The 14,644-nt window shown below is 42.4% G+C and overlaps 1 protein-coding gene across 1 annotated transcript in view; it reads left to right on the forward strand.

Moving 5' to 3' along the window:
• LOC311048182 (arf-GAP with coiled-coil, ANK repeat and PH domain-containing protein 3-like) overlaps positions 1 to 14,644 on the forward strand; it is a 119,537-nt gene that overhangs the window by 101,825 nt on the left and 3,068 nt on the right. Inside the window, exons 18-25 of the mRNA XM_084061270.1 lie at positions 83 to 303; positions 784 to 885; positions 1,469 to 1,561; positions 2,475 to 2,704; positions 6,212 to 6,321; positions 6,544 to 6,654; positions 7,278 to 7,339; positions 11,363 to 11,427. Of these exons, the coding sequence (XP_083917396.1) occupies positions 83 to 303; positions 784 to 885; positions 1,469 to 1,561; positions 2,475 to 2,704; positions 6,212 to 6,321; positions 6,544 to 6,654; positions 7,278 to 7,339; positions 11,363 to 11,427 (994 nt within the window). The remainder of the gene's footprint in view (positions 1 to 82; positions 304 to 783; positions 886 to 1,468; positions 1,562 to 2,474; positions 2,705 to 6,211; positions 6,322 to 6,543; positions 6,655 to 7,277; positions 7,340 to 11,362; positions 11,428 to 14,644) is intronic.

Consider the following 14,644-nt stretch of genomic DNA (forward strand, 5'->3'; position numbering starts at 1 on the left):
TACAATAAATCGTTACATGCCTAATAGAAACAATTTAAACTTCTTGTTGCTTGTGGTTATACCCCCCTTCTTCTTCTTCCAGGCAAGAGAAAGAAGCCTGGATCAAGGCCAAATATGTAGAGAAGCGCTTTCTCAAGAAGATGTGCGGCAGCGAGGCATTGGTGGAGGGCGCGAGGAAGTCCCGCCCCTGGGCGGTGAAGAAGTGCCAGCGACACAGCAACTCCCTCCGGGTGCCCAACAAAGCGCGCAGGAAATACCAACGCTACGAGCCTGGCAGCGCGTCACCTGCAAACCTGTCGGCAGGTCAGAATTAGTTTTTTTTTCACCATACGGTAGCACCCCTTTTACTTGAACCCATTAACCCATTAAGGCCTGAGGTTCCGATTCTACAAAATGTCTTCTAAAACTGTTTTCTGAAAAACGTATGTTGCTATAATATCAATGGTGCTCAAGCTTTTTCTTGTCAAGGAATCCCGCAAAATGATATGTTTTTGACCGATGATCCCCATCAAAATATGTAGTTCCGGGGACCCCCAGAGACAAAGATTTGAGTTAAACATTTTGTTTAAAAAAATATATGTTTTCAAATTTTGCGCAGATTTTTCACGATATTTCAAAATTACCAGATCTACAAGCTCATAGCGCGGCACTCGGTGCCGCGCTATGAGCTTGTAGATCTGCTATTTTTGAATAGCCAAAGTAAGAAATAATGGTTATGGCTCAAATCTAAAAATGACACAGGTGCGATCCCGGAATGAACTAAACCGCTCCCTCTCCCTACAGCTGCAGCGGCGGCAGCGGCAAAGATTCGTCGGGACTCTCTGTTCTGCCCTGATGAGTTGGACTCCCTCTTTTCCTACTTCGACAACAGCGCCGGTCCTCGCAGTAAGTCACACTACAATGCAGTCGTACCAGTCAGGTTTTTGATTTGGATTTTTTGTCGCATTCCTAAGCCAATCATTTTGAAAAATACGATTTTTTGGGGGGTGAACTACTTCTTTAATTCGGTTGAACGCTTTACAAATCAGCAGGCCCACACAAAGCTTGTCAGTTTGTCAGTGTTTTATGATCAAACATAACGTATAATAATAATAAACACATTCTCCACTGTCTCTCACGTACGGTACCCCTGTAGTACCTACACGTACCCCTAGACTGGTTAATCTGTATTCCATCGAAGTCCTGGCTGCATTTTGCCACCCAGTGCGACGAATCTGCCGTCTGGAATTGCTGGATAGAGAAAATGACGTCGGCGACCTTTCCTTAAATTTAGTTTCCTTGCTACTTGAGAGGAAGTGGACAGATATTGACTGAAGCAGCTATAGCACACAGAGAAAAACTCAATGTCGCCGCCCTGCAGGGGGCAATGGCGCCTGCCCTGGAGAGAGAGGCCATGAATAAGGTGAATGAAGTATGTGCGGTGTGGTGATTAACGTGTCCGTGGCTTGGGCGTGGCTTGGCCCCGCAGGTCTCAGCAGCGACAGCGGCCTGGGAGGAAGCACAGACGGCAGCACAGACATCCTGGTGTTCGGGGCGGTGGTGGACAGCGTCACAGAGGAGGGTGAGTGATCGCTGTGTGGACGTTGTCATCGCTGTCACAATTATTACACATAATTTAACCCATTGAATCGGGGAACGCAATTGTGTGTAATTTTAGATTTCTTTGGCTATTAAAAAATGGCAGATATACAAGCTCATGACACGGCCGCGCCATGAGCTTGTAGATCTGCTATTTTTGAAAAATCTTGAATCTTGAACTCAAATCTTTACTTCTGGGGATTCTACAAATGTCTTCTAATGCCCAACAGTTTTTTTGGTGTGTTTTTTTTAACTTATGTTGCTATAATATCAGTGGTTCTCAAACCTTTTCATGTCAAGTACCCCCAAAATGATACGTATTTGGCCGCCGACCCCCATCGCAAAATGTTTTGTTCCAGGGACCCCCAGAAGCAAAGATTTGAGTTAAAAATGTTTGCTTTAAAATATTATAAATATATTAATTTGCACTCATTATCTCGATTTTTCAAAAATAGCAGATCTACAAGCTCATAGCGCTGCACTCGGTGCCGCGCTATGAGCTTGTATATCTGCTATTTTTGAATAGCCAAAGTGTAAAATAATGCTTTTTAGCTCAAATCAAAAAGTGACACAGATGCGTTCCAGGTCTTAAGTACTCTACATATGGCCTGTTGGCCATAGTACATTATTTATTTTGAATATTGTTACCAGTCATTGTCTGCCATTTGGCTTTGTTTAAGTTATTTGTCATAATGTATTTATAAGCTTTTGTCATTGTGTGTTTTTTGGTATTAAACATTGGTTCAATGCCAAAAACACTATTAAACAATTAATCGCAATCATTCGTATGACTGAATTAATTGTCAGCTAAATCCTAACAGCCCTATATTGTCAGTGGTTTGGGAGGGAGTTTAATGGTCCTTAAACTCCGTCCATTCCCCCCATGTTGCTTCCAGAGGAGGAGTCGGAGGAGTCCTCCAGTGGCGAGGTGGAGGTGGAGATCGAGCAGGAGACGTCTTCGGACCCCGAGGACCCCAGGGAGATGCACCCCGGGGCGCTCCTCTACCGCTCCTCGCGCCTCCACAACCTGCCGCTGATGGCCGAGGCGCTGGCGCACGGCGCCGACGTGCACGCCGCCAGTGAGGACGAGGAGGGGAAGACGGCCCTTATTCAGGCCGTGATTGGGGTGAGTGTTTTTATACTATGAAAACCGTGAAGAAGTTATTCAATTGGTCATTGCGGTCCCTAGGCCTGGAAGGGTCATGAGCTATAACGTTTCGGAAAAGTTATGGGAAAAAAGTATTCGGAGACCAAAAATCATTCATTCGTCTGCTAAATGACAGTAATGTAATGTAATGTAATGTAATTCTTTGCTGTGACTTGTTTGTGGCCTAAACAGTCATTGTAGCTCTAGTTTGAGAACCACTGAACTACTATTCAATGTTTCCTACCTGAAGTGTGACCTGTACACACTAGGGCTGTCAAACGAATATTCGATATTCGAATATTGGGAAAATATGTATATTTGAATATGAAAATTAATAATCAGATATTAGAAAGAAAATGTTTTAAAAACTTTTTTTTAATATGTTTATTTGACAGGGACAATACAAAAAACTCATGTCTCAAGTTATAAAAACAAACAAAAGATATGTTTTATTGGATCCGAGCACTCGATACATTGTTTTTTGTACTGTTTCTGTTTTTTTTTTGTTTTTTTATAAAAATAATAGATTTTTTTATAATAATAATAATAATATTCGAATACATTCGAATATCTGCACATTTTTAAGACCAATATTCGAATATCATTTCTGAGGAAAGTTGACAGCCCTAGTACGCACATGCTTACAGCTGTGCTCCCTACATTAAGTACTTACATGTATTTAATGTGGTTTGGGGTATCAGTGGGCACTCTGGACACAAACAACATGGCAGCCAACGTATTTGACTTCATTACCCAAGAGTCTCTGCAAGCATGTCCGGCGAGGACGCGCTGTGATTGGCCAGCCTTCACTTTGACTGGCAGTTCTACTCATTGTCTCCTCTATGCATAGTAATACAGTCAAGCCCCTATAGCAGGGACCCCCTTGAGTCTGTACATTTATGGAAGGATGATTGTTATTGCTTAAACATGTAACTTTATAATTTTGTGGCGCATAATATGCTATATAGTTGTTAAAAAGTTACATAGCGCTGCTTTAAGCCCTATTTTAGATTTGCCCGTAGCGACGTCCTCTGAAACCCATTCATCAACACTTCTGAACAGACTGTCTGCTGCGATTCAATTTGCCATATTAGGAGATCGATCAACAGTCATCGGCTTCCTTGATTGGCCAACCCAACTGATCGGCTTTACGGATTTGGCAAACTTTGAGTGACATTTGTGCCACTGAAGCAATATAATTTCACACAGTCACGCACATTAGGACTAATATATATTGTTTTATGAAGAATATCGCATAATCCATATCGATCTACAGTCTGAGACATGTTCCGCTGGACTGTACATCTGAAAGAAGGGCCTAATATGGAAGAAGGGCCTCCTGTTCACGCTGCTGCTTACGCTGCTGTTGCAGTGGGCCACAAGCTGTACTCCTTTGTGGTATCCTGTGACATGGCTTGGATTGACGTGCACGTTTTCGACACAGTGTCTTTATGCTGGAGGAAGTTGCCCCAAGTGACAACTGGAAGAGGAGAAGGCCCCCATGAGGTTCCCCTCAGGCACGGGGGCACAGCCGTGCTGATTGAATATATAGTCTATATCTGGGAAGGGTGTCCTAACGTGCTTCATGCATTTGATGTCGACACTCACAGATGGTTCAAACCAAGGTTTTCTGGGACTGTTCCAGAGGAGAGGCTCAATCACTCAACTTGCGTCTTGGGGAAGGTCATGTATATCCATGGAGGATGCACCTCCAAGTACACTGGATACACTAATGACGTCTACAAGTTGGACACCACCACGATGGTCTGGGCTTTAATTCACACCGGAGGCATACCGCCACCTGCTTCAGCATGTCACTCTGCCACCATCATCGGGACAAAGATGTTTGTATGTGGGGGCCGGGAGGTCCTGCAATACTACACCAACATCAGAGTGTTTGACACGGAGACCAATTTATGGCTGAGCACGCCTTCTGAACAGCTTCCTGCAGAAGCTGTGTTTCTGCAAGAAGGACACTTGTTTCATTCAGCCTTTGCCTACAATGGAGAGCTGTACATATTCGTTGGACGCAGCCGCAAGCTATCCACCTGGAAGTTCAGTCCAGAGACCTTCTCCTGGAAGAAGGCTGAGCCCAAGGGGGAAAGCGTCCGTTCGTCTCTAATTTGCTGTTGCATGGTGGGAGATCTGATCGTCTTTGTAAGGCGCCCACGCAGGCCTAGGCGCTCAACGGCCTGCATCTTAGACATGAGTCCTAGTCTGAAGACGTTATGCAAGCTAGCGGTTATTCAGCACGGTCCGGAGCAGTTGGAACTCCCATGTAACATCAGGTGGGAACTGGCAGCCATGACTACCAACAGCAACTTTTAAATAATATTTTAGTTTTTTAACACCTTCCCTGCCAGGTATTAATTAATTAATTAATTAGTATGTAGCTTCTGCCAGGGTTTTCTACCTTTATGTTGATGATCTTTGCAGAGCCACGGGAGCCGTGATGTGCGTGTGCACGTACACAAAGCATGGCCGAGGGATGGGGGGAAGGTCTGATCTCTCCGCCAGAGAGAAAAAAAATTGTATCGCCATTTGTTCCCGGTCGGCAGTTGTATAACAGCCGTTTTCACCCAAAAAAAGGAGAGCGGAGGATTATTCTAAAACTCGTAAAGAAGGAGCGGATGCGAGCAATGTTGCCAGATTCTGTGAGAGAAACAAGCAACCAGGTCTAGGAAAACCAGCCCAAAAGAAGCAACTATATGGGCCACATGAGCACTTTAATATATGCATCAGCTATTTGAAAATAGCACATCTACAAGCTCACAACATGTCGCGATGCAACGCGTTGTGAGCTTGTAGATCGGCTATTTTCAAATAAAATCTTGCGGGGAAATTATAATAAGCAGATCTGGCAACCCTGGACGCGAGTGTCATTCTTTGGGGTGATGTCACATCTGTCCATTTCTTCTTTCAGGGTCCTAGGATCATTCCTAACTTGCATTAGAGCACCCTCTTGTGGAATTTTCAATTTTTTGAGGCAAAAAAAACTGATAAAATAAAATAAAAAATGAAAAAATGAAATAAAACCTAAAAACGATAGGATAAAACAAAACAAAAAAAAAACACGTGGAAAAAAAGTTACATTGTATTCTGATGGTTTCTGTACAAAATGGTCTTCTGTCAAATGGGGGTGTGGGGGGAGGGGGAGGTGGGGGGGAAGTAGAGTCCAGTCCAGCGTGCTGTCGATGTCGATCCTGCCAAGTTAAGTCACTCCGTTTCCGCCTCTTCAATGGCGGTAAACGGGTGGATATTGGGTCCCCACCCAATATCCAGGTCCCTTAGCGCCCCCATCCAATATCCGCTGGCCCAAAGACGTTTGAGAAACACTGGTCTATACGAATACATTTGGCCTGTGCTCGGGGGGAGGGAAGCCAGGCAGGGAGGGTGATATTTGTCACAGTACATAGTACGTACTCCTACGGGCTGGGGGGGGGGGGGACAGCCAAACTGATGATGGGTTGATTATGTCATCCACAGGGCTCTCTGATCGCATGTGAGTTCCTGCTGCAGAACGGAGCGGATGTGAACCAGCGGGACATGAGAGGGAGGGGCCCGCTGCACCATGCCACCTGCCTGGGACACACTGGGTATGTTAGTGTCATGTTTTACTTAAGTAAAAGTATCAATACTGGTATCGGTATTAAGAATTTACTTGAGTAAAACTACAAAAGTGGCATCAAAATATACTTGCAAAGTACCAAAAGCAAAAGTACCTCATTATGCAGAATGTCCCATATCACAAGTTTTCAAATGTATAAAATGTATCCACGTTTCTCTCTCTCTCTCCCTCCGTCCGTGGTGTTTTGTAGGCAAGTGTGTTTGTTCCTGAAGAGGGGAGCGTCACAGAGCGAGGTGGATGAACAGGGCCACGACCCGCTGAGCATCGCCGTGCAGGCCGCTAACGCAGACATCGTCACTCTGTAAGTAATCTCTCAAGAACAGATTCTGCTCTGCGCTTCAATCTGTCGGTAGCCGTGTTGACAACCCGTGCACATTGGCAACAAGTGGGGCGTGCCATCAGATCAGGAAGCAGGCCGCGCTTTACCCAATCAAATGTAGTGGGCGGGATTTACGTGTGTGCCGTTCGTTCCCCACTGGAAACGAACCGAAACTCATTTAACAATAGCACCCTCGAAGCCGACAAAACCACGGAAAGTTTTAACATTTTAAATCGTAAAAACAAATGGGCTTATAACCAAAACGATCCACATGTCCTTTGGGAGAAATGGTGTTAGTGTTCCGTGGAGAAATATTGTTAGTGGTAATGAAAACATAGTCGCACCACCGGAAGTGAAAGGCGTTAATTTACGAAAAGAAAAAAAACACAAAAACTTAAAATATGGAGATAAGAGGTTTCTGCCCAGATCCACAGTGTCCATTTAACTCCGAAGTTTTTTTTTATTAGTGCAGGGGTCTTCAATGTTTTTCATACCAAGTCTTTTTTTTTTACCACTGAGTCCTTACGTCCTATTCCCCATCTCTCGCTCTCTCTCTCTCTCTCTCTCTCTCTCTCTCTCTCTCTCTCTCTCTCTCTCCCCTCCAGATTGCGTCTGGCCAGGATGAACGAGGAGATGCGCGAGGCTGAGGCGCCGCTGGGCCAACCAGGTCAATACCCCAGCAGCAGTCCCACTGAACAGCAGTATAGGAAATGCATCCAGGAGTTCATCTGCTTAACCATAGATGAATGCTAGGGGGGGTGGGTAGATTATAGATGATGAATGCTAGGTGGCCTAACCCTATATTCTGGTGGCAAACATTCGGCAAAAAATGGCAGATCTACAAGCTCACGGCGCGGCGCCATTTGATGCGCCGTGAGCTTTTAGATCTGATATTTTGGATGAAGAGATTTGAGTGTAGAGGGAAAAGAAAGGAGGGGACCAAAGCAGAGCCGTATAAGAGAGAGTCGTGTCACGCTATGCTATGGGCTGTAGTTCCAAACATTGGAACTTCCTCATTGAGATTTCCACATTCCATTCTTACAATGGGAGTCTATGCTAGTGACGTAACTCTCTTATACACCTCTGGGACCAAGTACAACCCCCCAGTCAACAAAGTATATTCAGTAGGGTTTAAGAGGCTCTTGAGAGAGGAGCGCTTTCTCAACGTAGGGGGCGTGTCTCGGCATAGCGAGACCCCATAACGGACCTGTTGTAATTCTTATTGACAAATACAGCCACCACCTCCTTCATACTTCTTAACCACTAATACGTTTCTGCTTTGCCATTACGCGGTGTCGCTACATGCTATGCTAGCTCCATCACGCGCACAGCAAAATAACTTTCGTTCGGTCAAGTTACGCTAATGCCACATCTCTCCTATAATAACCCATAGTAATGTGGTCGTAACCCTTTTGGGGAGTTTGTGGGTTTTACCTTTAGCTCTTGACGCTGACACCTCACTCTCTGGAGCAGTGGTTTCTCAAACATTTTCAAATATCATTCTTTTGGGGGGTCGAGACCTGAAAAGGTTGAGAACCACTGCTCTGGAGAACTCAGTGCGTTACCCTCTGCTCCGGACCTATTTTAACACACCATCCATTGGAGCCTCTGCTCCAGTTGGAGGTGTAGGTACAGTATATATATATATTAGGACTCGTGTGGTAATTCTTTAAACTGTGCTGTGGCATGAGGTGAAGAAAAAGTGGCATGAGGTGAAGAAAAAGAAAAAAATGGTATTCATTCCAACAAGAAAAGGTCCCATCAGAGTAACTTTTAGTAGCCATGATAAGAAGAGGTGGGCCGGTGTAGTTTGCTGTATGTGTACAGAGAGGAGTAGAGGTCGGAGATTTTTGACGTAAAACTGTGACAAAATAGGGGATTTTGGGGAAAAAAACAAACATCTGCTTAGGGCTGGGTGATATGGACGAAATCTAATATACTTTTGACCAAATGCCTTGTTATCGATTTGGTGCTTTCACAAAATATTCATACAGTGAGATTGTTTTGATAAATACCCATCAGTGATGCCTTTATAATACTTAAGTGGGTAAAGGCAAATAATAAAACCGCTAGAACCGTCAGATAAATTCCGAAACGTACATCACTAACGTAATGTAACCTTAAAACACATTCCATATTACAGCATTCCGATATACAATATCCCACACGATATCTAGTGTCACATCATGATGTCAAGATGATATCGCCACATCGCCCAGCCCTGCAGTATGTCTGCTTTGTAAGATACTTTGAATATGTGCGGATAAGTGAGTGAGCGAGCGAGAGTGCATGTGTTTCAAAGAATGCTGGGAGACAGAGTTAAATGCTATGATATGATACATTTATGTAAAAGAAAAACAAAAAAGAGAGAAAACGACTTGTGCACTTTTCCTACCTACTACAGTATTATAATTTTATTTTTGATAATTGTTTTTTTTGTTTTGTTTGTTTATGTGATGTTGTGTTGTGTCTCGTCTGTCCAAATAATCATCGATTATCTCATGTTTTATATTTATGTTGTCTGCCCAGAGGACATGTGCAATGCATTCTTGGAGTCTTGCAGTTTTTGATCGGATTCTTTTTGGAATATTTTCATGTCGAATGTCAGAGCGTTTCTCAACATTACTAACATATTGGTCTTCAGCATTTCGTGTAGCAGCACACAGGTCTAGAGGACCTTTCAGTTTCTCCATGCAGTCATAAGCTCGTCGTAGTAAGCTACAACTAGAGTATTTGCCAATTGAATCCATCTCCATGCGAGAGAAGTCGGTGATTAATCTATAGACATCGTAGTGATAGTGTATTCTATATTTTAATTTTGGAGGATGTCGGTTCAGGACCAAAACAAATTGGGAACACATTGTTTTGGCTTTGTTGCAGACTGCAGGAAAACGTGATTTGTTATTTTGTTTCTCAAATCTGATCTTCGTTTTACGAATGGTGACATTGAACACGTGTTCTGAGCATCATAGAATATATTTTCTGTTGGGCTACCACCACCACATTGTAAAGTCTTGTGTAAAAGCATGATACACATTGGAGTCATGCCTGTTATCTAAATCCTTATGTTTTTAATATACGTTTTCATTTTTATACAATTGGACCTCTCTGCTATCCGTCCATCCATGAGCCACACACAGTAATGGTGTCTCTCGTGTTCCATCCAAAGCTTAAACAAAACAGCTTTCATCACAATATACATGTCAGTGACTTCGCCATGTGTTGGCATTCATTTTATGATTTTTTATGTTGTGCTTTTTGTTTTCCTCTGCCAAAGACTTTTGAAAAGGGAAAGTGTCTAATATTGTCATAACGGTGTCACCGTTTTAGTTTTTTTAAGAGTAGATCCAGCACTAGTCTTAACCATGCTTTGTAAAGTGACAAAATGGTGTAAACACTGTTGGTTTGCTCAAAAGCTGAAAAAAAAGAAGAAAAAAAAGAAAAGAAATGTGACTAGCTTGAGAGATATAGGGCAGAGTACATTCTGCTAAATAGTTCTATGTACCGCAAGTAGATTCATATGGGCTTTACAAGAAGCTACTGTGACCAAACTCTTTAGGGCACATTACCCCTGGCTGAAGTATTATGTGTTGTATGTGTATTGTGTCTGTATTATTAACATGGGAGTGGTATAAGGGTGCTTTTTAAAGCTGTAAATAATACGCTATAGTGCATTTTAAATCGACTCCAAACTGCCTGCCTCTCAGCATTCAACCGTGGATCCTGCCTGACTGATATGTTTCCGTGTGTACAGTATGTCTTAATATGTTCTCTTCCAAAACGATGTCTCAAAAAAAATCTCCTTGGAGCTATAACGTTACATATCTGCACCACTGGGAGACGTGTACAGTACCCCCCCCCCCCTCCCCTCTGTTGCTGACGTTTGGATATCTTTTTGGTATAATTTCTTCCTTCTCTTTAGAATACACTGAAGGAGAATGTGAAATGCAGAGAATAAACTTGAGAAACTCTTGATGAACTAACCCTGCTTCCCCTGCTTGTGCTTTCATTTCTGTCTCTTCCTGCCTCATCTCCTGTTATGGCAACATCCTTTCAACATAGCCTGTGAATGAGGCTGTGTATAGGGTTTAAAAATATACATTTGTGGAGACATTGCTAAACGAAATGTTGGGAGAATGTTGCCTTTTTTAGACACTGTATTCTTACTACTCTATAACAAAACATGGGCTATAGCACTTGGCTTATTCAATGCAGTAGAACCGTTAATGTATTCAAAAATGACTACAAGGAAGTGACACCTGACGCTTGTACACACATCTCAATTTATTTTTGGCCTCAAGCCTACAGTATACTGTACAGTACATGTAACTCGCATCAGCTGATGTCACAATATTTTTGTTGGGTTGCTGCTATTTAAAAACCACATCAGTGTTCGAGATCTATAATTATGTCTCAGGTTTCTTGAGCCTGTGGCAAGCAGTAGGAAATGCCTTGAATAATTCAGTGTCTTGGATCAATAAAACATGAGCTCACTAAGCATAAGCATTGCCCATATCATTACTGAAAACTCAACAAAAATAGCAGAAATGTCTTTGTGTGTCATTCATGCCTCATCTCACGACACACACACTGAGACGAAAACAAACAGAAGGGCAAAGAGGAAAAACATCTAAATGAGGGAAAAATGAATAAAAGTGACTGACATATCACTACACTTGTGTTGCTACAGGCGATGCCACCAGCCCTACCAGGGCCAGCAGGAGACTTAAGCACAAGGATTCTATACGGGAGAGAGTGAGTGAAGCATCCTGCAGGCCGTCTCACTTTATAGGCTATTTTTGGGATATTCTTTATACCTGTCACTCTGTTCTTTGGGGCATGGTTTTCCTTTAAGGGTGTCTTTTTAGGTTCCTCTTCTTGACACATTTTGTGCTTTCGTTCTCACACACTGTGTGGAAACTTTCCGGAGCTTTGTCTTTGTCTTTTCATCTCTTTTAGGCAGTGGTGTACTCAAGTATTGTACTTCAGTACAATTTTGAGGTATTCTTTACTTTACTGGAGTTTTCAATACTTTATTATACTTTTACTCCACCACTGCTTTTGGATAATGAATTGAGACATTTTAAGTATCTCAGTCTGCCTCAGTGAATCTGGGTGGGGCTCATCTGCACTCTAGCAATTATATGCACACATAGATCAGGTATATTATGTAAATTAAAAGATGTACACTGCACATTGTACAGTAAGTTATTACATAAGCATTGCTGAATAGTATTGAATATCTACCCTTTCAAGGACACCACGTCCTCCTCCATAGGAAAGCCAATGGATTACAAAAGACGTAAGTGGTCCAAAATGTGAGCAATGCCGTTTATTAATAGAAATATGCTCCTTTTCACATACAATTCAGGCATTTAGCAGACACGCTTAATCCAGAGCGATTTACAGTAAGCAAAGAAAACACGAGGTAGCCTGATATCAAATGCATAGCAATAGTAATCTATAGTAATCTAGGATTATCAGTCTTTAAAGAAAATCAATGATCTGTACTTGATCTGTAAACTATACACACTATAGGATGCCAGGTCTACAAATTAACCTTGCATCTGTCTATATAACATGCTATCTAAATTACATTAACTATTATGACATAGAAAAGGTGTAACACACTAAGCTTAAACAGTGACATTTCCATTGGACTATTATTGCCAGTTTTCAGATGAGCAAGAAACTAGACATGGCTTCAAAATGAATTGCCTCGGGACGCTGACAGGGATGCTTCTTCACTCTCTCTCTCCTGGACTTCCTCTGTTCTGGCTCAGTGGAAGAAACTTCCTCAAACTTTCTCCCTTTTAAAACAACAACTTTAGAAGAATTCCTGGAACCCACAGAACCAGAACGAGGAACTCCAATTCTGTCTGAGACCGGCTGTGGTATCATCATATGCCACACTTTGCATGTGTTCCTGGATTTATTTACTGGGAGGAACCTCTTTCTGTGCCTTTCTGTGTTCCCTTCTGACTTCATAGAGAATCGGAGGTCATTGGAGACTCCAGTGTTGGCCGGTGGCAGTGGCGATTCTATATGGGGGGCAATTGCCCTGGCGGACGGCCGATAAAAAAATATATACAAAATTATTTTCAATTATATATATTTTTTGCCAATATTATGGCAAGTATATGCAGAATATATGCTGCATATATGCCATATTCAGGTTCATATATGTGGATATATAGGAAATATATATCTCATAGCTTACATACGTCCACATATATGCCACATAGATGGATATATATGTACATAATGTAGAGAGGCGGCCAATTTCGAATATGTCACATATATTATAAACATATATGTTGCATATATAAAAACATATATGTTCAGATGTTTCCTTTGCCTCCCCTGCCGGCAGAGGCAAAAATTGCCTACGGCCGGTTTCTTTTTAAATCAAAGAAACTAAGTTGGTTCTGCAGTGATGCAGAGGCTAATAAAGAACATCGCTAACTCTGCCACCACTGGTGCCCCCAATTTCCAAAGTGCCCTGAATTGAGAAAAATTTACCACTTAAGACCTATTTCAAACATAGCCGATCTACAAACTCTCAATGAGTGACCATCGCATAGACCTGTGTAGTCAGACAATCAGAGATCTTCGCCTATACTGATATGTCTGGTGACATCTTAATTCAATTTTGGCTATAGAACAGTGGTTCTCACCCTGTGGGTCGGGACACCCAGAGGGGTCCCGAAATTATTTTGGGGTATCCCCAGATGATTAGCTTAATCGTCAAGATCATCTCCGTTCCATTCTTCCGTTCAATTCTTCGATTACACACACACATAGTTATACCCCTCCTGTCAGTAGGCAATAGGTCTCTCCTCCTCCTTTTCTCATCTATTTCTTAAGATTAGGCAATATTAACCATCTGGTGACTAGGCCAGATGGTTATCTGCACGTGATTTCTAGGTAAATTACATACATTTCCCCATAAGTTCCCTTTGACCTAGTGTGATAACTCATGATCTGCCTCTTGTGTCCCATCAATCTTCTGTGGGAGACATCTTCTCTCCCTTCGTGGTCACTTTCCCAGAAGTGAAATCACTGTTTGTTAATCATGCTTAGAACATTTACTTTAAGTAAGTAAGCAGAGTAAGTGTAAAAAAAGTATCTTTCCCTAACTAATTTTTATGCTTTTCATCATGAATCATCATTTTCTGCACACAGAGGCCCTAGGCCTCTAATCCAGAGGCCTTTCTTACTCACCTGCATAGGTTTTTCTGCCACTACATCTTTTGTAATACTCTAGCATAAAATAAGACTACATTCAAAAGTAATCAACCAACTATACCATAAAAAATGCAAACATTGGCCAAATTCGTGAAATATTACCTGAGAAAGAGACTATTGGCTATTGAAAATAGCCAACTACAAGCACTGTGACCTTGTAGTTTGACTATTTTCACAATACTTATCTGTGGAACCAAGTCAAACTAAATGTAATGCCTCAACTCCTACAATTCCAAGTGCTTGTCAGGGTGGGGGGTCCCCAAAATATGATTCTTTTTGGAGGTCACGGCCTGAAAAGGTTGAGAACCACTGTTGTTGGGTTTTTTTCAAATAGTTTCCACCCAATTTTAGCCCCTTACATTGAATTTAGACGTACCCAGACATAAGAGTAGAAGGAGATCTCTGATCAAGATTGTGCATCGCAACGCACCGAGAGCTTGTAGATCTGCTATTTTCATTATTATTGAAGGTTTTTGAAGGTTTTTCATGTTCAGGGGAGGGAAGCCGGGGCAGGGAGGGTGATAATTGTCATTGCATGATGTAATCCTACGGGCTGGGGGGTGGAGCCTGTCAGCTAGGGAGTGTTGGGCGGGAGGAGTAGGACGAAGGCTCTACGTCGTCTACATCCTCCCGGTGGGGGCTCCTCTTTGGTAGGTGAGTCAGTAGGATACAACAGCGGTGACAACACAGAAATGTGACGACTAAATTGGGGAGAAAAATGGTA

Source organism: Gymnoscopelus microlampas (assembly GCF_963454915.1).
Source record: "Gymnoscopelus microlampas genome assembly, chromosome: 7".
In the NCBI taxonomy this organism is placed as follows: Eukaryota; Metazoa; Chordata; class Actinopteri; order Myctophiformes; family Myctophidae; genus Gymnoscopelus; species Gymnoscopelus microlampas.